General features: G+C 39.6%; 2 protein-coding genes across 8 annotated transcripts in view; one reads left to right on the top strand and one right to left on the bottom strand.

The window, feature by feature from the left end:
• Positions 1-24,660, bottom strand: part of LOC144930883 (uncharacterized) — a 97,459-nt gene that overhangs the window by 18,811 nt on the left and 53,988 nt on the right. Inside the window, exon 3 of one of the 3 annotated variants that reach the window (XR_013636354.1) lies at positions 6,098-6,816. The exons of 1 other annotated variant lie outside the window; for it this stretch is intronic. The gene's annotated coding sequence lies outside the window, so the exon portion shown is untranslated. Of the gene's footprint in view, positions 1-6,097; positions 6,817-10,314; positions 13,250-24,660 lie in introns of those variants that run through there. One more of the 3 variants, XR_013636353.1, reaches the window with a different exon arrangement.
• Positions 1-24,660, top strand: part of RASA2 (RAS p21 protein activator 2) — a 203,044-nt gene that overhangs the window by 136,029 nt on the left and 42,355 nt on the right. For 2 of the 5 annotated variants that reach the window (XM_078854423.1, XM_078854422.1), the window contains exons 15-25: positions 210-316; positions 3,189-3,275; positions 3,360-3,437; positions 8,704-8,777; positions 10,182-10,288; positions 12,059-12,141; positions 12,916-13,124; positions 14,911-15,014; positions 15,694-15,883; positions 16,700-16,787; positions 24,139-24,251. In XM_078854423.1, coding sequence (XP_078710549.1) covers positions 210-316; positions 3,189-3,275; positions 3,360-3,437; positions 8,704-8,777; positions 10,182-10,288; positions 12,059-12,141; positions 12,916-13,124; positions 14,911-15,014; positions 15,694-15,883; positions 16,700-16,730 — 1,070 coding nt within the window. In that variant the 3' untranslated portion in view covers positions 16,731-16,787; positions 24,139-24,251. The other 3 variants (XM_073359810.1, XM_073359812.1, XM_073359809.1) reach the window with 3 other exon arrangements.

Raw genomic sequence — 24,660 nt, 5'->3', positions numbered from 1 at the left:
CCTGAGGGAACTAAGCCAGTGTTAGCAATAATGGAATATTTTCTACTCATCATTGCCACCTTTTCATTTCATGCGCCTCATTAGTTCTGTTCTGTAGAAAAATAGTTCTCTTCCCTATTGATGCGGTCTCCCTACAGTTTTTATTTTGACTGTCTTCACTGTTTCCTTGTTAAGATTAGTTTGTTACATTTCATGGTTTTTCTCTGCAGATGACCCTCATGTACAGTATTCTGCAGTGAGCAGCTTTGTGTTCCTTCGTTTCTTTGCTGTCGCTGTAGTCTCACCTCATACTTTTCATTTACGACCTCACTATCCAGTAAGTTTTTTGTAAAGTTTTTTGTACCACTTTTACTCATAATCTGCAGATCTCTTTAGATAGAAAGATGTATAGAGAGAAGCTTCTTTCACTGGCTGTACTCGCAATTCAAAAAGAAAATCAGGATACTAATTTTCTGTAGGTTGGCTTTTTCCTTTCACACCTGGCTAAAGGAAACCATGGCTGTGTGGCTTTGTGGGAGGCATTGGCTAATAATTTATAGTGGGAGCTCTTAAATGAGATGGAGCTGCTTTTACTGGAGGATATGTTTTGGGGAGTATTAAAGGAAGGTGCTGCTCTTTGTGGAGATGAAATCTTAGCGGGAGATTTTTTCAAAAGTAGAAATGGCAGTTATGAACCTCAGTTCCCTTGATTTCCTACCCCCATCCCTGTATGGAGTTAGGCTTCTAAATGTCGTTTGTGCCTTTGAAAATCTCCCTCCCCTTCCCAGTCTCTCAAACAGAAGTTGCAGGAAGAAATGCTTTCTATGATAGTATTGGGTAGATCTGATTTATGCACTCATGTGGACTTTACTTACTCTCCTGTATTTCTAAATGTTCAACATAATAGCAAAAATTATACATATTCCATCCATATAATCTGGTAACTATATCATAATTGTAATATGGAACATACCCTTCTGAATTTGTGTACATAAATATTTAATCTACATTTTATATTAGAAAATGTCAAAGCATAGGACTAAGCAATTGAATTACTGCTTACATATAAAGGAGAACATAACTCTTTGAAATCTCCCCAAGACTAATTGATATTTAATAATTTCATACATATATTATCCATGCACTTGGTGTTTTCAAAAGAAAAATCTACTTAAATAAATTTAGCCATTAGTCCAAAGACATTATGCAGAGATAGGCAAAGTGACAGCAAATTAATCCCATATGGTATAAAGACCCATCAATAGAACTAATACTTGGAGTCATAAAGGGGCAAAGAAAGTACATTTCCCAAGGCCACAGTTGAACTCTTAAGTTAAAATGTGCAAGCTGGAAATCAGTAAATAGTGAAATTTGGTTAAATATTTATTTGGAAGACAGAATAATAGCAGTGTGCACGTGACGAGCCATTAAGAAAAATCGCATGTTAATATTCAAGTGTGTGTGTGTTGTGACAACCTACTCAACTTCTTGTTGCCTACTGTGGCACGGTGCAGCATTGACGCCACCTCTGTTTCCCTCTTAGTCCCAGCAATAGGCCTGTTTGGGGAGGCTATGTAAAGTAGAAGTCTGTAGTCCAAAGAAAACATGAAACAAAATGGCCTTTTTGCCCCTCCTTGGCTACCCTTCTGCCTGCTGCCTTGTAGAGTGTTGATCCTCTGGATTTTCTCCTTGGAGGCCCAGGTCCTACATGAGCTGCTGACCTGTAGGGCTTTCTCCGTGGAGTCCTTTCCCCAGTCTGGTTCTTCTCTGGGTGGATCCTTGGTCATAGTCTGTCTCCACTCCATCTGCCTGGGGTTGGCCTTTTCCCAGGCCTACCACAGTAGAGGTCTGCTTAGATCTAGCTGGACCCAAGCCTCAGAGGGTTGAATTGTTTTCCAAACTGACCCAACACCGAACCTGAGTTCGCACTACCACTATCCTCCTGAACCTGGGGTTGGCACGGCAGCAGTTGCATGTGCAGGCAATTGTGTGCTCTTGCCCTGCTCCTGCCATCTGCCACCCCTGCTACGCTGTGTGGAGTGAAGGGCTTTGACTCCTAGGCAGACTTATTCTGCAGCACACTCAACACAGAGGTGGTGTTGGCTGGCAAGAGCAGGTCATGCTGCTGCTGCTGCACCAAGCCCATGGGCGGGAGGAAGAGAGACAACCTGAGCACAAGGAGGTCTGGTTATTTTCCCACCTGACCCGTACCTGATGCTTATAGTCAGATCCCATCTGGTTTGGGTCATGCTGCAGGACTCTTTCACACGGAAGCCTCCTCCCCTGCCACTCTCTCCCTTCAGTCATAGGGAATGTTGCTCCTCAGTCACGGGCCCACTGAGCCTTGCTCCTCTTAAAGAGACAGCCAGCCTGACACAGTATATATGTATTTCTATAATATAAATATGCCTTTAAGTTTAAAAAAGAATTGGGATTGAGCCATAAAACTCTCCATTTCTGACATTCATCAGCAACGATAAATTATCAATAGTGTCTCTCACAGATGGGTAGTTGTATTTGACTGAGTTTTTCAGGTTTTCTCAGAAATACCAAACAGTGTTGTAAAGCTGTGTTAGCTTATTACCAGAGCTGGTTGAAAACTTTTTATCTAAACCATTTTTCAACAGAAAATTGGGGTTTGAACTAAACTTTTTTGGGCTTTCTGTGGAAAATTCCATTTTTACCACAAACCAAAAGAAAATTTTTGATTTTAAAAAAAACTTTAGGTTTTGAATTTTTCAACAAAAAGTTGAAAATTTCCAGGGGAAATACCCATTTTCCTACCAGTCTCTATTTATTAGCACCAGTATGTTGCAGGGGGAGAAAAAAATTGCAAAATCCTAAAAACCAACAAACATTGAAACATACAGAAAAAAATCCTACCAAAACAAAATTCTACTTTGCGCACACACAGCTCTCCTTTAGAAGAGGATGAGAATGAATGATAACACCTGGCAAGTTGTTTGTTTAATGCACTGGAAGGCTCTAAGATACTACAGTGAGGGGAGAAATACATGAACCTGTGTATAAGAAGATGTTTAAATTTTCTCTCGAGAATTTACTTTACTTTCTAGCTGGAAATAATGTGTGACAAATCAAATAAGATGGCCGTTTTGCCAAATCCCTATTTTGAAATCCAAGTTTTGTATTGAGTTGCCTAAAAATATAAAGGGAGTCTTCAATTTGTTTCCTAAAATTATTTATTTTAGGATGCACAAACTTCTAGAACATTAACTCTTATATCAAAAACCATCCAAACTTTGGGGAGCTGGGGAAGTTTGTCCAAAAGCAAGCTTGTAAGTATATTAACATTCTTGATGTATATGTTTCACGTACTTCTTGTTAGACATCAATTTATACGCTTATCTCTTCTCTTTTAGTCAAGTTTCAAGGAGACATTTATGTGTGAGTTTTTCAAAACGTTTCAAGAAGAAAAGTTTACAGAAGCTGTTCAAAAGGTACCTACTATGTAAACAATATTTGGCTGTTTTTAATGCCTTTGAGAGCAGGCCAGGCTTAATAATAAAATGCCTATGATATAAGATGTTTCCTTGCAATTCTGTTTTAGAAATCCAAGTATTATGTGCAGTCTGTTTTTAATAAACCATAGATGTAAAAAAGAAAAGTGCCGAAGCAAATTTTTGGAGCTATAATCCAGCTCGCCATCTTGGCTGGAAATGACAAAGCTGAGGCTTGAACAATATAAAATATTTAGATATTTTAAATAAGTAGATTATTGAATGTTTATGTATGAAAATTGTATTGAATTTGAGGTTAAAGATCTTGGCTTCTTAAATATCTCTGGATGATCTCTGAATTGATATATATCCTATTAGAATATATCTTAAACTATTATATTGATATTACTTCATCCAGAGTTTTGTTATGAATGGTCTTATTACTGAAAACACTAGATATCAAAATACATCTCTACTCAATGCATAGATTTGTGCCTCTTTGCTATAGTTAAATGGAGAGCAGATCTGAACTTTAACTGTATGGATTTTAGAGCACTTAGAACAGTTGAGCTTTCATCAGATTGCTTTGAAATTCGGTATGCCTCCATGTGGGCACAGGGTATGGTTAGTGATCCAAATATGGGGCCATTTGACCAAGGGGTTACTGAGATACAAGCCCTGGTAGGGTTCGGGGAAACAACACTTTTCTTAAAACGATGGTAATTTCTGGCAACCGTATTTTTTTTGCTCATGGACGGAGATCAAACTAAGGCTCAGATCATCACCTCAGATACTCGAGTGTACCCTGATCAAAGTGCCTGGCACCCAGCAGTCCTTTGGGGGAAATCACATGAAAACATTATTTCAAAAAGGGGTTGCTTCTCCAGTTAGGCATGGTAAGGCACACTCGCCTATTCATGCACCTAATAGACTCTCTGGACATGCACAGTGTAATCTATCTGTGAAACTATATCTACAGTACAGGACATGAGTGGCTCTAAGAATATGTTATGGTCATCGAGTCCAAGCACCACCCCAGGTACTGAGAGTTTGAATCCAAGTTGGGGTAAAAATCTGAAGTTTAAAAAAAGCAGGCATATTGCTCCAATCTGCCTCTATCAATGTTAGTTTATTTTTAGTTTGGAGAAATGTATTCTGAATACAGCGGAATAGTCAGCAGGGACTTAAATTTTTTTGAAAGGAGAATAAACTACACAAGCAAATGCTCTCTGAGAGGGGAGTTGACAAGGTGTGGAAGAGTAGGTACGAATAAGGGGCGAGGGGTTGGGGGAATCAAGTGATGGGAACTAAGGAGAGGGATGAGACCCTGGGAAGAGAACGGGAGAATAGGGATCAGGGGTACCTGTCAGCCCACATTCCCCTCCCAAGTGTGTGTTCCCCCTGCCCATCTAAAGGGTTGTTACCCTCCCCTCTTCCCTGCCGCCTCCCCCATGTGAGTCAGGGACAAGTGATGTCTGAGTCTCTCACCCTTCCTGCTCCCAGTATGTGTGCCAAGATTTGAAAGCTCCTGCCCATCTGTGGACATATGATCCCCCAGCCTTCCCCCTCATGTGAGCCAGGTTTGGGGGGAGCTTGCCTTTTGAGGGTGTCTGAGCCCCACCCCCATATGTGAATCACAATCTGGGGAAGCCTTGTCCTTCTAGGTGGGGAGTTTAGAACAGCCATGCTTAAAGCATGCGCCAGGAACACGCTGCTGATGATGGGGTGAGGAGCTGAGTGCAGGTGTGCTTGACACGCACCAGAAACTCTCCAGCGTGGGGGACAGGAAGTTCACACACCTCAGAGCTGTTGTTTCATCTACAGTAAGTATTCTCTCTCCAGAGAATCTCATTGAGGTGAACTGGCTGTTTTAATGGCTGAGCCTGCTATGTTGTTGATGGATGTGTAGAACTCCTCTCTTCCATTCTCTCTGTGATGTCATGCAGTATTGTAATGGAGCTCCAGTTCTGAGCTAGCTAAAGTTGGGAAGCCCTTCCTGATTAAATGACAGCTCTTCTAAGTGCTCTAAAATCTGCCTGCTTAGACAGATTGTCTTGACGTTTGCTATGCCTTGTGGGAGTGTAGGGAGGGTTAGTGATCCAAATGTGGGGTCACTTGAGCAAGGGGTTCTTGAGATACAGCCTGCTGGGGAAAAAACAGCATTTCCTTAAATTCAGATTCTAGCAACTTTGAAGTTTGAAACTCATGTGGGGCAAAAATCTGAGAATGAACTATAAAGATTTAGGGAAAATGTGGTTCTATTAAGGGTTGGTGTGTTTGTTTTTTGTTTTGTTTTGTTTTTCAAAGCATGACCATTATCCCCATTTCACTATAGCAAAATATACAGAGGTGGGAGGAAAGGAACATTTAGGAATCACATAGACCTGTGTGGCCTAGTGGAAAGACCACTGGATTGGGAGTGTTCCCAGCTCTGCCACTGACCTGCTGAGTGACCTTGGGCAAGTCACTTCATCTCTCTCTCTCTCTCTGAGCCTTGGTTTCCTATCTGTAAAATGGAGATAATGACATGTAGGTCTTTGAGATCTACTGATGAAAAGCACTATATAATAGCTAGGTCTTCTGATTATTAAATAGCCACAGCAGCATTCAATTACAAACCTAAATCAGAACTACAACTGTCTAAATAACCTCTACCAACAAACATTTCTTTCTTTTTAAAAAACTAGGAAATTAAAAGGCAAAAAACTTTAGAATAAAGTTAAGGATGCTGTGGGGAGAGCTTGTGCCCTTCCAGAACATCGAGTTCAGCAAGACTCATACTTTGGAAAACCAGAAAGTACAAAGTTATGGTAGATGCCTACGCAGCCTTAACTCTGCCTTCTTTGAGAAACACCCCAATACACCCATTGCACATGTGCTCTCGCTTTCTCCCTCCCTCTCTCTCCACTGCCTGTGCTTGCCCGATGATCAAACACTGAGCCTACTCCCTTGACAGAATATTACTTATAAAATTTAACCACTTTACAGCCTTTTACAATCTTTCCATACATCTACAACAGACAACACCTAACGTATATTTTCCCATTACCTATCGTTAAATCCACAGACTGCTGTCATATCCCTCCTCACCCATGGCAAGAAGACCCCAGTGCCCTGCTAGTGACACAACATCCACAATACTGTATTGAAATTATGTAGACTGCAGCCTCAAGTTGTTCTTTGAATTCTGGTCCCTATTTGTGTTCCACCAAGGCTGCACATGCACCTGAAACAGCAGAGTTCTAGCAAGTGGTGTCTGCTGGTCCGCACTGAGGGTGTAAGGGGCAGCATGCACCGATGCCTCTCCAGTTCCTTTTTACTGTGTGGCTTGAGTTGGAATCTTCTAGTGTCTGGAAATGATCATCTTCTACGTTCTTGCCTGTGAAATATTTAAAAGTTTTATCCTGTTAATTATTTTTTTTATAGTTAGATAAATAGTTAAAATTCCCTGCCCCAGGGAATCCTCCGATCCCGCGATGCAGGACTTAAATCACGCCCAGCCTTCTGTGTTGCATCCCCTTTCCCGACTCCTCTTCATTCAGCGATGATCACCAGTGCTGCCTCTACTGCCTTGGAGAAACTCATATCTCCTCTAAGTACAGCATCTGCCTCTCCTTGCCAGTTGAACATGGCAGGCATGAGAACTCTTAACTGGAAACACCTAACAGAACGTGCCATGAGGCTTGAGGCTTCATTTGAATCCAGCCTGTGGTAACCCTCCTGTATGTGGACCTGAGACATCAAGGAATGCACCTTCTAGCTCAATGCCTTACTCAGACATGGGAGTGGCTTGAATAAAGGACACTTTCACATGGCCCATCTCATGAGAATAAGATGCACTATTGTAAACTTAAGAGCAGAGCCCCTCCTAGACCATCTTAGAGAAGGGATCCCTCTCTGCAAGTTGGGCAAATCTTCATGCTCGTGACCATGATCAAAAGGCTCGTTGGAGCAATGCTCTTCAACATGGACCTCGATACCAATCAAAACAAATCACTTGAGTGTCAAAGGACCCTAAACCATCATTACCAACGATAACACAATCGAAGAGTACATCACTAGCAGTACCACCACAGCCCCAAAAGGAACCACCAACTACTAAGACACGGACACTGATGGCCCGGGGCAATGAGACTCGGCCTCCAGAATCCTACCACCCCAGAAAACCTTGTCATCCTCCCATACCCGCAATCCCCCCCGCCCCGTTGTTCAGCCCTACCCACACCAGGGAGATCCTCTCCCATTCCATCTTCTAGCTGTGGCTTCCCAATACCTGTACCAGTGAGGCCACTTATAGAACCAGACCCAGAGTTCTCATCTTCTAGAGTCACACTTTCCAGTGGAACCATCTTCCCCTCCACAAAGGGAGTTCAGTCTGGACAGAGGTTCAGGAGTCCTCTGTTTTCAGCCTTGTTGATTTAATTGTGGACCTCATCCCTTGGGATCACCACATAGGTCATGGCTATAGTGGACAGAATGAAAAGGTCTTCTGGTCTCTTCTCAAAGAATTTCATTTTGGATAACTTCCTTTATCTATGTTTGTTATGATCTGGCAGGCAATTCTCCACCAGACAATCTGACTGCTCATTCCACAAGATTACAAGCAACCTCAACGGCATTCCTCATGCAGGTCCTATCCAGAACATCTGTAAAGCAGCTGTTCTAATTTTATTCCTCCACCATTCAGTACAGCTGCACCTAAAACAGTGAGTGCCACTGGAGTGCATGCAAATATTTTCCAGAGGCTATTGCCAGCTCCAGGGTCAGAGTTAAGATTGCATAAGCGTTTACCTTACTCTGCGTTTTCTGCTTTTCAGGAATTTGAGTTTTGCAGAGCTCGACATTCTGAAAAGTACAAACTAGCACCTGTCAACTTTAACTTTGCGTTAATGAAGTTTTTTGCCATTTATTTTTTTTTATATTTGTATATTACATATACGCATAGGCCAAGATGTTAAAAATGAGCCTAAAATTAGGCTCCTAATCTAATAAGTGTCCGAACTTTAAAAAGTACTGAGCAACCAACAGCTCCTATAGGCTTTTGGAAATCTTTTGTGTAGTTTTAGAAATTTCTAATGTACTCTTTTAAACTGTTTTCATGTTACTGACCTTTTTAAAACTGAATTCCATACAATTTACCTCTAGTTACACTCTATTTACCGAAGTATTTGTATACTGTAATAAATGGTGTTTTTATGAGAAACACTATGGATTTGGGCAACTTTTTTTCTTTCCAAACATAACCTATTCTCCTTGTTCTCTTTAGTTTTTAGATGAAGTATCATCTACTGAAAGTAAAGAGCCCAGTGGCATGAGTGAACCACTACATCTAAAAGAAGGGTAATTGAAGTGTAAAGTACTGTCCATTACACAAATGTTTAGTAAAGAAATTATATCAAAGCAAGAATGTTTTGCATGTCCATCTTTTAGCATTTATACATGTAAATCTGTATGAATTTTACCCTTATTTAATTACAGCAAATTACTTTATAAAATGAGCAATAATTAGAAGACATGTTGCGTTGATTATGCTGTTTATGAAATTTGTGAAAATACTCCATTCGAGATACATCAATGATGTGTAGTTTGTAGAATTCGTTAACCGCTCTTGTGGAAGTTTTATAACTCACCTTATCGTATTTCTTAATTTTTTAAAAGTGTGTCTCTGTATTTCTGATGGAATGTAATCATGCCCTCTCAGTGGCAGATTTAATAAACGTTAAAATGTATTTCAGAATCCCATAACCTGCTATTAGAATGACTTCACATGCTCTGCTTCTTGAGCTCTGAGACCCCAAATATACCAAAGCAGAAAAATACTTCCCATAATTAGAGAGCGTATGAAAGTTTCATTCTTAATGAATCATGGAATATTTGAAAAACGTGGGGCAGAGATGGTTAATGGTAAAGTAAAAAGTTTCTTTTGCCCATAAACTCCCTTGAGTTAATCTATTTACAAGCTATTCCTGGGTTAAATATATTCAGTTTATATCTGGGAAGCAGATTTTTAGCAACGGAATCATCCTCTGCAGAATAATAACTTCTGGCACATGAGAGTTAAATGGCCAAACTTATTTAATATGGAAAATTGTGTACCTTTTACCCTGCCAAAACATGGGGGAGAACAATGCTTGTTCCCAAAACATACTGAATAGAAATGGGGAAGAGGACAGCTACAACAGATAAGTCACTAAACATCCTGATTCACAAGCCTTATCGGCGCTAGGGGATTTACCCATTGCTGAAAATAGGTGTCAGCAAAGGGTGCAGTTAAAGCAGTGTTTGAATGTAATTTGTTCTGGTCTGCATTTGCCTTTGAACTGTGTTGAACATCAGTTCAGCTGCACCTGTTTCCTAAGCTAGATGAAGCTATATACTCTGAGGAAGATGGAGAGGAGAGAGAATCTCATTTGGATGCACATCACCATTTTGGTAAAATGCAGGTCTCCAGAGGTATGCAAGAGGCCCCTGTCCTGGATTGCTGCTTCAAACAAGTGATGGGATTTTGATTGTCTAGCGCTCAAAGCTCTTACCTGCTAAAGAATCTCTTGACGGAGTCACTATAAGAGAGGGAGTTTCAAGATCTATTTTGTGAACCAAAGTAGTCTTTAAACCTAGATTTTTCGTGTTTTCATTGCATGACAAATAGCTCATTCTCTCCAGTTAGTTTTTAAACTAAGTTTTTAAAGCAAAGCTCTTTCGTAGGTGAGGTTTGTGCATTAATAATGTGATTTCTCTGTACAGTGAAATGTATAAAAGAGCTCAAGGAAGAACTCGGATTGGAAAAAAGAATTTCAAGAAACGATGGTTCTGCCTAACAAGCAGAGAGCTCACTTATCACAAACAACGAGGTAAATCTTAATCTGTTTTTCAGCAATTTGGTTTTTATTGAACACTGCTTATGTAATTGTGCTAAGAAATGGTAAATGTGTGTGTCACAGCCATTAAGTGACTTTAAATATCATGACCATGTTCTTATTTACTGTAATAACAAAACACTAACAATTTTCAATCTTTGGCTATTTCCTTTTCTGAAGTGATTCTCAGTGTCTTGGTTGCATCCAATTTTGAATCCTGTTTGTTTATCCCCAAATCTGTTTGCTTTTTCCCCCCAGAGGTGCATGTTGCATATAGGATTGTTCTACCCTGCATTCCAAACACTTCCCATCTGAGCTGTAGAGATCTAGTTCCTAGCCATCCTGCAGACGGACTTCGACAAACCCTACTATAATTCCACACTGTTGGGTTCCCCATAACCAGCAGAACTATCAGGGAACATTGGGGAGTTTTTACGATTTTAAAAGGATTTCTAGCTAGAGTAAAATGTGTGCTGGTGACTAAAAGTTTTCTGGAAATGTACTGTGTTAATCACAAATTAGTTTGACTACTTCATAGACTATTACTTGTTTATAGAATCACAAGTGGAAAAAGGTCTACAGAGCAATCAATTTCTTCATCTCACAGAACTGTCCTTAAGGGTTTTCACCATTTAATCAAGAGTCTTTACTATTTAATCAATCAGCAGAAATCCAAAATTCAGGAATCTTCAGTTCATGAGCTGCAGAGCCTAGTTTTGATTCAGGAATCAAAACTGCCTGTTTTTGTTATCAACCATGAAACCTTGATTTCTGCCTTTACCCTATCTGCAGACCTATCAAAGAGGATACTGTTACTTGTGTGATACTGTGAAGGAAGTGGTCTATTGGTGACAGAACTGTGACATATATACATTTTGAGGAGCACTTAGAAACACACTGACAGCATGACTATAATTGTCAGTTATGAGTAACAAACAAAATAAATTGATGCTAGCCAATGGCCCATGAATAGGCATTTATATGTTCTGAATAGTTGACTGTATCCATCCTTAGTGCTGCCTGACTAAAGCTATATACGCAACATGAATTAGGAGTTCATATATGGTACCACAGCTAAGAACTAGCTTTCATGTTTTTGTCTCTTCCTGTGTTCTGTGCTACTCATTCACAATACGCAAGGGTAAGGATCTCATCAGTATTTTCCTGATTATTGGCACTTTGCCTAACAAGTGGAGGAACTGCTTTCCTAGTCTTGCAGTGTTTCTAGCTTGCTCATCCTGAATCTGCCTTCACTCATAGTCTTCACACAGTATGTGTAGGCATGCTAATTTAACTAACACATTTTGACCCATTAGAAGTGTTGAATTTCAAAAGGACATGATACAGTAAAGTCTTGATTTCCTACACAGGAAGGCTTTCTCTCTTCCACTGGTCTGTTGCAGAATGGCATCTGATGAGATTTGGTCTATGTTGATCACAATTCAACTTCTCACTTTAATAAAAGAACAGTGAACATACTTGTTCAACCTGCTTCCTATGTATTGTTTATTAATTTATGCAACACTACAAACAAATGAGTGAGAAACAAATGTGTTTTGCCTGTCCGTAATGTCTATTTTTGTGCCTCATTTCTGAGCCCTTTATTCTCATATCACTAGTGTTAAACCTTTTGATTAGTTTGTCCTTTGTCAACAATGTGGATGCATATCTTGTGAAATCTCAACTTCTAGTATCCGTGCTCTGATCCCAGGAAATGATTTGTAGTCTGATTCATTCTTGTTATCCATTCACAAATTTATGCAGACAAAGAACCAATTTACATCATTCCAATCAAAAACATCCTCACTGTGGAGAAGCTTGAGGAGAGCGCCTTCAATAGGAAAAATGTGAGTCAGATGTAGCTTTTGAAATAATAGATTCATAATTCCTGATGAGTTCTTGAAGAAATGACTAGTGGTGATAACTTCATAAAATAATCCCTTATCACTTTAGAATTAAATTCTCAATTTTTTTCTGCCCTGGGCTTCCAAACAAACATTTTATGTCATTACTTCAATCCCACAATTCTCTGGGGTCATGAAACCATAGCTGTTCTTTGAGCAGAGGTGATAGAGGAGGCAGCTCTAGAGGGTTCTGATGCCTTTTAATTTGTGGAGAAATTATGTTGCTGCTGCCTGTGAGATGATGCTGAAGGAAATAGGGGGATTTACATCTTCTCTTCCCTTCCCTCCTCATCCACATGTTGCTTTGCTCCAAAGGAGTGCTGCTCAAAGATGGAGAGCAGCTGTCTGAGCACCAGGGGCCATGGGGTCAAGGCAGCTGGTTCTTTACCTTCTTGAGCAGTGCTTCCTGGTATCTGGAAGTGGTGTAGCCAGGGAGCAGAGATGATGAGTGAGAAGTAGTATCAATGTCCCAGGGTGCTTGGTCAGATTAGAAATGGGGCAGCAGCAGCAGCAATAGAGAGAGGAGGAAGAAAGACCTCTCCTTCCCTCCGCTTAATTCACTTCCTGTGGTTCCTTGTGGCTGTTGAGTTTTGGTGATTTTTTTTTTTTTTTTACAGTGACCTCTATTCAGTTGATTTGAATATCTTCAGAGTTACTCAGTATGTTGACTCTGTCACTGAACAGAATTTTTGCAGAATAAAACACTTTCATCCACAGATGTTTCAAGTGATTTATGGAGAGAAGCCACTCTATATCCAGGCAAATAACTGTGTGGAAGCTAGTGAGTGGATAGAAGCTCTCTGCAGGGTAAGCAGGTGTAACCAGAGGAGACTGAGTGTTTATCATCCCTCCGCTTTTCTGAATGGGAACTGGCTTTGCTGCAAGGCCACCACTGAGAACACAAAGGGCTGCACTCCATGCACTGCGTAAGTTGCTTCTGAAGTAAAAAGCATTCTACAATAAAATGAGTCATTGATTCCTTTTGCAACTTGCAGATGGTTTAAGCATTAGTTTTGTGTTTTCTTTCACAAGTTAGCTGTATGCTTCTCTTCTAGTTAAAAAATAAAAATAAAATAGTAACCATGCTTTATCAGTATAAAATATTTTATTTTGATAGGCATGTTATTTCATCTAATATTTTAAAATACAAGAAAAGGGCAGGGTAGCATGTAAATTAGAAATGCTGTAAGTTATTGCTATCACTCTACAGACTATATATTGTAGCTCAAGATTCCTCTAGTCTGGGCATTGATTATTGGATTACCTCACCCACCTGTATTACAGAAGCAGTAGTTTTTAGAACCAAGTGGGTTCTTCACATATACTGTAAATATGGGAATGCAGTGCTGTCCCTCTCCTGCTGCTGCTACAGAAATGGCTTCTCTCAGCAGCTGTGCCACAGACCCTTTGGATTTTTCATGGCTGCTGTCTCTTCCCTCCCCACCCTGCAGTAATTGACAACCATCAGCCAGATCCTGTCATCTGATGCATCTGCTTTGCACACTGCCAGCAGGATGAAGCCTTGAAGCTGGCTTAGCCAGCTATACAGAGATATCCCTGTTCACTCTCTGGGCTCTGGTGCACGGAATGAATGGAAGGCATGTTGAGGAAGGGGTGTAACCAGTGTTGCTTATCACTGGCTACCTCTGGATGGTGCAACTGCTCCTTTTGAATTGTTAGCAGCTGTTGAAAATTAGAGCAAATTTGAGGCTTCTCTAGTCTGATCAGATTCAGGATCCAAGTTAGGATCCACAGATGGCAGAGAGCCGCTATATCACACCCTGCTAGCTAAGTTGTACACAGTTCGCTGACTTGTAACTGATGATTCAGCCCCAAGTCTGTCACTGTGCTGTTCAAATAGTCCACTTTACCTTTTTACCTAGTATTCTACCAACCATTACTACAATAATTTTCTTTAAAATATACTGTACCTAAAGAAGAAAACAAGCAATGTAATCTTACAATTTGTGTTTGTCGGACATTTTGATAGAAGTATTAGTTTGCTACTTAATTTTGTTAGGCTGCTGCTTAAAAAAATAAAAAGCATAATTTTGCATTTCTAATAAATTTATCTTTAACTTGATGGATTGTATGCTACCCTCAATGTTTAATTCAATCAACACTATTAAATCATCTAGTCCAGTCTCCCAGACCCATGGAAGATAATACCGTATAGTATTAACTGAAAGAGTATTATTATTTTAAAATATCTCAATTCATTAACACAGTAGGACTTCTACCAATTCAAATGAACATCACTTTTTAAGAATGTTTTCATCTCTTTATTCCTAAAAATATTCCATTATACTACTTTAAATAATGCCTCTCCCTCCTAGTGTCTTCACTTTCAAATATAGTAGGGACTATTAAAACTGGGCATTTATTCCCCATGGTAACTAACCTTATTGTGGCATTCGAATTATTTTCAAATATACGGCAAATTCTGCTGTAAAAGTCCATTTTTAGTAACGCTATACTGTCTTCTACTTTAATTTGTGTAAACTCATGTTTTTGCATCCATATAAGATTTATTAACTTGTTAAATCTTGAACACTAGTTTGAATATGTGAAGTTCTATGTGAGTGACAGGCATTATAATTATAAATGGATAAATATATTGAAATTCATTCAGCTCTTATTTGCGTTCAAGCTCTCTAGGAGAATGGCTTGCAATATTTACTATCTGTATCTTCACCTAACTTTATTTTGTAGAGGTGTTCCTGCTGATATTCAAATTGAGATTGATGGGGATAGAGAAACCGAAAGAATTTATTCACTTTTTGCTATCAACATGCCTAAACTACAAAAGATGGAAGGTATCTGAATACTAATTCAATGGAGTTACAGTAGCATAAAATAATTGTAATGGCATGGAGAATAAGACTGATAATGTCATGTTAATGTTTTATACTTACAATTTTATATAAAATTAAAATGAATGTACTTTCTACTATATTTCTGATATTGCTGTATGATCAAATCATTCTCATTCAGCAGTTTGAGGTTGTCGTCTCTGTATGTGCACATGTAACTCCCATTAATGTGCTAATTGGATTTGTTTGCAAATTAACGAGAATATATACAATTTCCATGCAGTGAGCAAAGGGAATGTCACTTATGCTCCCTTACACCTAGAGCCACTTGGTCTTGTACTACTGTTTTTTATTAGTGCTGAGAAAAAGAATCCTTGGTGACATGACTAAGAGTCAAGAAAGAATCAGTTTTATGGCAGCATTACCGGTAGTCCTTCTATTGTAGGGACCCAATATGTAGAATAAATGTTAGACCCATTGAGGATGAACTTACAAAGCTAAACCAAGTTGCTCACCATATCTCATTATACCATTTTTCCTCCCTGGCTTAGTCCATTTTACGTTTGTTAAAAGTAACTCCATATTTGAAAACTTTGAAATCCCTATCTGATCAATGAGATGAGTTAGCTCTGTTTACTGAAAATAGATAACTGTAACCTTTTATTTGTGGTGGTCTTTGTAGAGGCTTGTGGAAGTATTGCAGTCTATCAAGGTCCACAGAAAGAACTAGATGACTATTCTAATTTCACAATTGAGGACTCTGTAGCAACTTTCCAAACTCTTCAACAAATAATAGCCATAGTAGAAAAGCTGAACGAGCCTCATGAAAAATATCGGAAGAAAAGGTCATCAAGTGCTAAATATGGCAGTGAGTAAGTATCCTCTGTAATTCCGGCCACCCTGTATGTACATATGGGGAAAAAAGATGGGCGGTGGGGGCTTTCAAGCGGTACAAGTGTCTTAACACCTTCGGATGATAGCTGTTGAGTTTAAACCTGTCAGGGCAGGGATTCTTTTCTTCAGCGTGCAACACAAATGGGGGCCCCAAACCCAACTGGACATTTGGGGACTATCTTAATGTAAAAGTGTATTACTACTACTGTTAATACATAAATCAGGTATTTAGACGAGCTGATTCACCACCAGATTATCATGACACTTCATGGGGCATAATACTATTCCCCAGAGGTACTGCTTCTGAAACAGGATTCCCAGGAAACCAAGTCAGCAAACACTAACACTACTAAAAGTACTGCAACAATGACTGGTGTGAACACCTGTCAGTTTGACATACCATTGGCCATGGTAAAAGGTGGGTTACATCAGCAGTCAGGCTAGTCTAGAACTTCAGACTTAACTGTCAATCGTGAATATTCATACTTTGTTTGTTTGTCATGGGTTTTTTTTTTTCCTTTGTGTAAGGAAGACCCAAATTGTAAGAGAAGGAGACCTCTTAACATTGATTTCCTGTTTGCTCAGTGATTTGAACAGGTCTGTTTCAGGGCTAATGTTGCTTTCGTGTGATAGCACATCAGGATTTGAGCAAATAATGAGACTTCCCAACATGCACTAAAAATTATGCAGAAAGTATAGCTTGACATTTTAAAACAAACTAAGTTAAATTATATGATTATTAGAAACCAGCTATTTTTCCAGCAAAAATACTTATATGCAGTTTTATTTTCCAGAGAAAACCCAATTGTTGGAAAAGTTTCCTAACAAAACTAAACTGTGGCTTATGTGGATTCGGAAGAAACTGGAAGTGTGTTTTTTTTGGTGGGTTTTTTATTCATGGTGTACACTTGTCCGAAGTATTTAAGAATGAACAGAAATGCTACCTGTGTTCACAATCTATTTAATATTTAATAGAGAAGTATTTGTTTGGGAAACTGATCATGAGGGTTATTCCTGTTTTGATGAAGAACTTGAAGCTCCATGTTCTTGAAGTATCAGTTGTGAGTAAATCTAAATATTTCTGCAATTGCTTTTTTTTTTTTCTTGGAACATCCTAAAGGAATTAGCTTTCTGAAGGAGGAAAATCAACACCAATTGTTGATTGGATTACATCTCTCAATATACTGGACTCGCATTTAATCCACCATCAGTGCCTGCTGTGCTGAAAGTCTTGCAGTGGAAATCCCAACATATGGTGACTCAAAAGGATCTGAACCTTCACATTCAGTGCATGACTTTTTTCTCTTCCTTTGTCAAACTATTAATTTTGTCAGGTCTCCAAGGTAACTGCAACTGAAGTTTTATAAAATCATGCAATGTGTTCTGTGTACTGCAGACACCAATGTTAGTTATATTTTTATTTTAAAAAAAATTACTGAAGAAGGAGAAATCAGGGAATCTGTTATTAGATTGTACTTCTTGTTTACATTTGGGGTGAGCAGTGGATGGCGTGACATAAGACCACAGTCTGTTTTTCTTTTGTAAAAAATCAGGTACTAATTTTTCTTGATGTTTTTTTTAAATTATTATTATTATTTATTTTTAAAATGCAGATTAGCAACACTTTTTGGAAGCTAGCTTTCCTGCAAATGAGAAGAATGCAAATGTGACAATGCTGTGGTTGGTTGGATACTGTTCACTTTACATCTTCCCATCTAGGATTTTTTTGAAAATAAAAAATTGGCACATTTCGGTCCAGCTCACCTCTCATTACAGCTATATTAAATAATCTCTCTAGAATAATCACTCCAAGCACTTTAGATATCTGGACTGCCCCAGATTATATTTTTAGATACTTTGTAGTATCTAATCTTTATGATCAGTTGAATGATCAGTGCTGTTATGTGTTAAAAAATGCTTTATGACTATTTTTTAATTTCTAGTTATGTGGGGGTTTTTATTTGTCAGATCCAACAAATATGAACTGGCATTCTTGAGTTTAGAAAGTTTTGATTCTTGCTCTCTTCCTCTGAGAATTAATGTTTATGCTGAAAACCATATCTGTACATAATCCGTAGAAGCAAGGTAACACTTTGGAGAAGAGAAGGCTAAACTTTCCTTCACCAGTATTAAATATTATGGTATACATGGTAAAGTATAATAAAATAAAACACACTGTGTACAGGTAGTACTTCATTTTTGGAGCACTTGCTGTTTTTTTATAATCATGATTTGCCCCAGTCAGAGTTGAGAATGTAATTCATCAGTACAAATGTAGATCCACAATGTTTACAAAACAATAAGCTGTTTAAAATACTGTTGTAGGGTGCCTTCTTCTAAAATCCAGTCAGTTGGTATCACAGGATTGAAATCACTGTTGAAATTAAGGTAACTTTTCTATTAGAACAATCACTTTTTAGTATTAAAGCAACTGATTGAAATCAGTTGGGATTTGATACCAGTGTCTTCAACATCAAATCATTTATTACTACTTGCCATTTTACCAACAAGTATAGTCCTGTTTTTGCATTACTTTACTATTGGATGTATTCTTAAAAGAATTTTACTTGCCCTCAATTTCAGTTAGAAAAAATTCAATTTGTTGTTGACACCCAGAAATGTATTCTGTCAAGGTCAATTTGACCTAGCTATTTGCCAAAGAAACAAGGTTTGCCAGATTTGAACAGCACTAATAAGTGTTAGAATTAAAAGGAGTACTTGTGGCACCTTTAGAGACGAACAAATTTATTTGAGCATAAGCTTTCATGAGCTACAGCTCACTTCATCGGATTTTTCGTGAGCTACAGCTCACTTCATCGGAATCCAATGAAGTGAGCTGTAGCTCACGAAAGCTTATGCTCAAATAAATTTGTTCATCTCTAAGGTGCCACAAGTACTCCTTTTCTTTTTGCGAATACAGACTAACACGGCTGCTACTCTGAAACCTGTTAGAATTAAGTTTTGCTATTTATTGTGACCAGCCTTATTACAAAATGTGCTTGTGTCTGTTTCTTGAAGCCTGTTTCTGTCACTTAACAGCAAAGTTAAATATATAACAAGCTTAAATCTTATATTATTGTAAGGAAAAAAAAAACCTTTTGAAAATGCACTTTTCATTTGCTTTGATGGTACTAGACTATATAGAAAAGGACAGCTAGGCCTTTAAGACCTTAGGCCTTTAAAATATAATTCGTCATTTTATAGTATGTTTAAAAATGCAGTAGGTACTCTAGAATTAAATTAGGTACAAATAAGAGATTAATATTCAAGTTGCTTTCACTTTGATTAGCCTAGACATTAAAACATTGCTCAGTAATTAGTTTTATTTGGACTGTAAATTCTTTTTTAATGTTTTTTAATTTGTGTAAGGATGATGTATTGTTGAAAATGTATTTTTATTTAAATTTATTTTCTTATAAAATATTAAAAACTTTTGTAACATTGCTTGAGAACAACTCACAAATAAATGATGACATATTGATTCGGGCTATGTATTTTCTGTGAGGCTTGGTTCTCTTAAAAATTGTTGGTAGCTTAATTGCATAGTGAAGTAGAATTATTTGCTACAATCTATCTTCCATCTTACAGAAACAACATGAAGTGAAATTCAGTAATCCTGTATGGCTACCTCATAGATTCAATTACTTTCTGATTTAGGACTACTAAGTGGAGAGAAAAGCACTATTAATAGAGGGTCCCTTAGCATAACAATTTGCACAGGAGGGTAGCAGTGTGGTCAATCTTGAAAGGCGTACCCTATTAAATTGGTGAGTGGTCTGATGCATTTAAGGATATTTGGGTGTCTTTGTCATTGTATGACATGCTCATTTTGATTGGCATTTTAACTTGTCTGTCACTTCCTGTCCTAAAGAGGAGTGCTAAATAAGCACCACCATCTTCTCTGTTGTAACTCAAATAGGTTTGATAAATTACTTTATAAACAAGCCGCCTTTATCTCACACTTGTCTTTTACCTTACCTTGTTTTTATTCTGTCTCCTCTCCACCATGATTTAAGGATATGTATTTTTCTTTTATGTGTATCAGCAAAATCTGTAGTCTAAACGTGTGGTCAGTATACCATAGAATAGTTTTATAGGAATAGGACCCGCACCACTTGAGATGCTTCTTTTGGTTGTGCCAGTCACTGAAGTTGTTCCTTTGCTGCTGGCCTGAGAGCTCTTCAGTGGGAGCCATGTAGCAACCTTTCTGATCATTTTGGAATCTGTGTTGATTGGCTCAGGAGCAAGTTGTATTAAAGCCTTGGTTTGGAAAGTAAAGGAACAATTAAACTGGGGCGTCAAGAAGAAGGAAATAAAGGACTACCTCCTTTCCCAGGACTGGTGACAAATAGTGAAAAATATCAGCAATAAACCAGACTTAATACCAAACAAATTTTAAAGCTGGATATTGGTAGGAATTTGCCTACTTAATGTAAATGGTCTTGTAGATGCAGAACAACATTTTAGGATGTTCCAGCTGACTTTGGGATGGGGGGCGAGAATAATTTACCAGAAAGAAAAAATACAGTAGGCACGGACAGCTTTGGCCAACGAACCATTGCCATATTATAGAATGTTTTCTGCAATTATGATTTTGTATCTGGTAAGTACTGCACAGCAAAGCCCTAAAAATGACAGGTATTTTAAATCTTCAGTGTATTTCAAGTTTAACTGCTTTGGCTGTGCTGAGTTACAAATGCTCTAATTTGATTAAACCCAATTGGAATAACATTTCACGATCACCTGTGTTTTGTTTAAAATGCTTCTCTTTGATGCCTTTATTTTCCCAGGCTTGGCAGATTGGCGGTTGAGTTTCATATAAAATTTGGCAGAGGGCCAGTGAAGCATGCAGTAAAATATGTTAATGGACCTTAACAATGTCAATATGTCAATCCTCTTGATCAAAAGTTCAGTCTTCAAGATGTTAGCATGACTTCTCTCTAGCTAAGGCCTTGTCTGCATGGGGGAAATTGACCAACATAGCTATTCTGGAATAGTGTCTCCACACAGTGCTCTTCTGGAACAGCTAGGCCAATCAATTTCCCTTATAGACCAGGCCTATCACCATTCTGTCAGAGTGCTTGCCCCTCTCACCACCACCCACTGAGATTGCTTCTTTCTGTGACCAATGCATCGTTTTGAGTTTCTAAACCATAGAATCATAGAATATCAGGGTTGGAAGGGACCCCAGAAGGTCATCTAGTCCAACCCCCTGCTCAAAGCAGGACCAATTCCCAGTTAAATCATCCCAGCCAGGGCTTTGTCAAGCCTGACCTTAAAAACCTCTAAGGAAGGAGATTCTACCACCTCCCTAGGTAACGCATTCCAGTGTTTCACCACCCTCTTAGTGAAAAAGTTTTTCCTAATATCCAATCTAAACCTCCCCCACTGCAACTTGAGACCATTACTCCTCGTTCTGTCATCTGCTACCATTGAGAACAGTCTAGAGCCATCCTCTTTGGAACCCCCTTTCAGGTAGTTGAAAGCAGCTATCAAATCCCCCCTCATTCTTCTCTTCTGCAGGCTAAACAATCCCAGCTCCCTCAGCCTCTCCTCATAACTCATGTGTTCCAGTCCCCTAATCATTTTTGTTGCCATGACTCAGATAGGGCCTTACCAATGATGGTATGATTTCTAGGCCAATTATACTTCCAGTTTTGCTACAGAATTTACAAGCACATGGGCAACGTCTTTGTAGCTAAATGTCATTTAATCACTTAGTGCCTTAGATCCAAGTTCTCAAATGCAGGGGCTGTGTGAACACTGCATTTATGTAAACACCTCCCCTTCCTAGCCATTTCTTGTAGTGATCCCACAGTTCCTCATTTGGTCATTAAGTAATCATTTATTATTACAGCCATTTATATAGCACCAATCACTGTAAAATAAGTGCCTTTTAAATGACTTGAATTGAGAGCACTTGTATATTAGGGAAAAAGAAAAGGAGTACTTGTGGCACCTTAGAGACTAACAAATTTATTTAAGCGTAAGCTTTCGTGAGCGACAGCTCGCTTCATCAGCTGCATTCAGTGAGCTGCAGCTCACGAAAGCTTATGCTCAAATAAATTGGTTAGTCTTTAAGGTGCCACAAGTCCTCCTTTTCTTTTTGCGAACACAGACTAACACGGCTGCTACTCTGAAACTTGTATATTAGGGGTACACAATCTAATTGCTGGTTCCCATTTGTGCTTCAAAGGTGCAGTGGAACATGAATTCTTATTTTTTGCAGCCCCTAAAGTAAATCCAAAACCACTGGAGCCACGTGAAAGGATAGATCACTATTTGTTTGAATGAAAACTCCAGTCCCCATTCAGCATAAAATGAGTATTTCACTAGAGGCAGTGTTGTGCCTGTCTTCTGTGTTCATGAAGTTAACACGAGAGGAAAAGCTTGTAGGAGTTATTGGTCACTGCTGCAGACGGGGAGAGTCCTCTCTGGCACCCCATCCAAGGCCTGGGGCAGCCTGCCTGCTGCACCCCAAACCCCTTCCCAGAACCCACACCGACCACCCCAAGGCTGCTCCCACACACCCTCCTGCACCCCAACCCCTGTCCTAGCCCAGAGCCTGCACCCCTCCCACACCCAAACTTCCTTCCAGAGCCTGCACCCAAACTCCCTCTCAGAGCCTTAGGTTGGGGAACGGACTTGGACCCGTTCTGGGCACCACCAAAAATTATACAAACCTGCCAACCCTGTTCCTGGGCTCTTTTGAGAACAAATTGTGCCCTGCCTGTTCTCAGCCAGCTGATCCTTGCCTTGCTAGGACCTGGGGCTCTGAGTCAGGTAGGCATATTTTGTTCCACCCTACCCCAAAAAGCCATGACTCAAACATGGAAAAGGCCATGGAGATGCAGACCGTAATGGGAAGAGGAAAACTTTCAGCAGCCAGCCCAGGGATAAGTCCTCAAGGCAGAACAGGATGAGAGAGGAAAAACCCTTTAGGGGCTTCAGGACCCTACCCCAAGTCCTAAAATGGGTCCTAAGTTCCCTAGAAAGAGAAGCAGGGCTTATACTCAGCTCCTCCTCTTCCTAGCTTGCATCAGGAAACTCCAGCAATGAAATCCCATTCCCCAGTCAGGCAGGACAGTGACCCCCCCCCCCCCAGGGGTAGGAGACATACAGAGGGTTCAAGGCATTTTGCACAAGACCATGACCCAGCCACAGCTGAGCTGCGATGCCAAAAAAATCCCAAGAGAGCAAAAAGGAAAGGAAAAACTATAAATCTATGTGTTTCAACATTTTTGATACCAGACAGATTTTGCTGTCTTCCTAAACTGCCAGGGAGATCTCAGACTGGTGCTGCTCGACAGACCACTCATTGAGAAACTCTGCTATAAATAATCTAAAAGATATTTGTCCTCTGACTCAGACACTACCCCTACTGAGGAAGGAGAGCTCTCAAATTCAGGCTCTGAGAAGGACATGGAAAAAATGAAAAAACAGTTCCCCCTCCCCTGAAATCTTTGAAATCATGTGCTAAAAGGTTGTATCTACAATTCATATCCAGCCTGAGCAGCCACTAGAAGACAGCCTTAAGGTAAATTTCTGCCTTCTAAATCCTCACTATTACCTGACTTCTAAGTTTGTCCCTGAGAGCAATCCTGTGAGAATGTGATCAGAGAGGAATGGGAAGCCCCTGATAAAGGTGAATGCCTGAGCAGGCATGCACTTGTAAGTTGCAAGAGCCAAAAACATGCCATTACAGATATACCAGTCACAGCAGCATCTCTAGCACAAGATACAGTATTCCCACCTGAAGGGGATTTCCTTACCAAAGATCCAACTGGTAGAAAGCTGGAAGCCACCCCTCAGAAGGGGCTTTGTTGGCCACCATTAGAGCATCTCTGGTGGCTACACACTTTGCAAGAACCATAGCGTCCTGGCTGTATGACCCTTAAAGCTATGAAGGACAGAGACCATCCTGACTTCAGGTCTACAGAAAATTTCCTTACCAACAGCCTTTGTGGAAGATGCCTCAATGGCTGCAGTGAGATTTTCAGCCAGTTCATGGCATCCAGCTCAGCAGCCACACATCACATCTGGCTTTGGCCCTGGAAGATTGACATGCCAAACAAATGTTGTGGTCATCTAAATTCACAAGCTCACCCCTCTTGTGGAGGGAGACTTAACATAGTGGCAGAAAGCATTGCCAAACCGAAACCTCCCCTACTCTCCCTACACAGTACTCTGAGAGACTATAAAAACACTCCTTTTGTTCATTCTCTTCACAAAGGTACCAGAGGAAAGAGGACAATCAGGAAAATTCTGGAACCAGGAATCCACCACCTCTATGAGCCCACTATGACGACAAACTACTGTGCTTCTACCCACACCTGAATCTAGAAGGTAGAATTTCCCATTTCTCAAAAGAATGGTTTTGATTGACCACAAAGTTGTAGCACAGCATATGTCCCTGCTGTCAGATGATTCATTCCAAAGCTGTGTGAAAAGTTGTGGAATAGGACTAGTAACCATAACTTTAATGCCAACCAATAATCTATGTACTGTAGGCTATAGCTGGCATGCCTAACTATCAAAATTAAATACTGCCTGGTGAATAGGAAGGCATCCAGGGAGGGTAGAAAGGTTGGAAACACTGCTGGCTGAAAGGAATGTTCAGGTAAGAAATTCACCATTCTGCAACCAACATCTCCCACAACTCTGATATGTATGGGAAGTAGCAAGAAGTGAACAGACCTTGAGAAGGCTAAGAAAAACAGAATGAGATAGGGAAACCCTGCTGAGTTAGTTGCCC

Source organism: Lepidochelys kempii, chromosome 9 (assembly GCF_965140285.1).
Source record: "Lepidochelys kempii isolate rLepKem1 chromosome 9, rLepKem1.hap1, whole genome shotgun sequence".
Classification (NCBI taxonomy): Eukaryota; Metazoa; Chordata; order Testudines; family Cheloniidae; genus Lepidochelys; species Lepidochelys kempii.
Note: the sequence above shows the minus strand (reverse complement) of the source record. Positions and strands in the feature narration are given on the sequence as shown.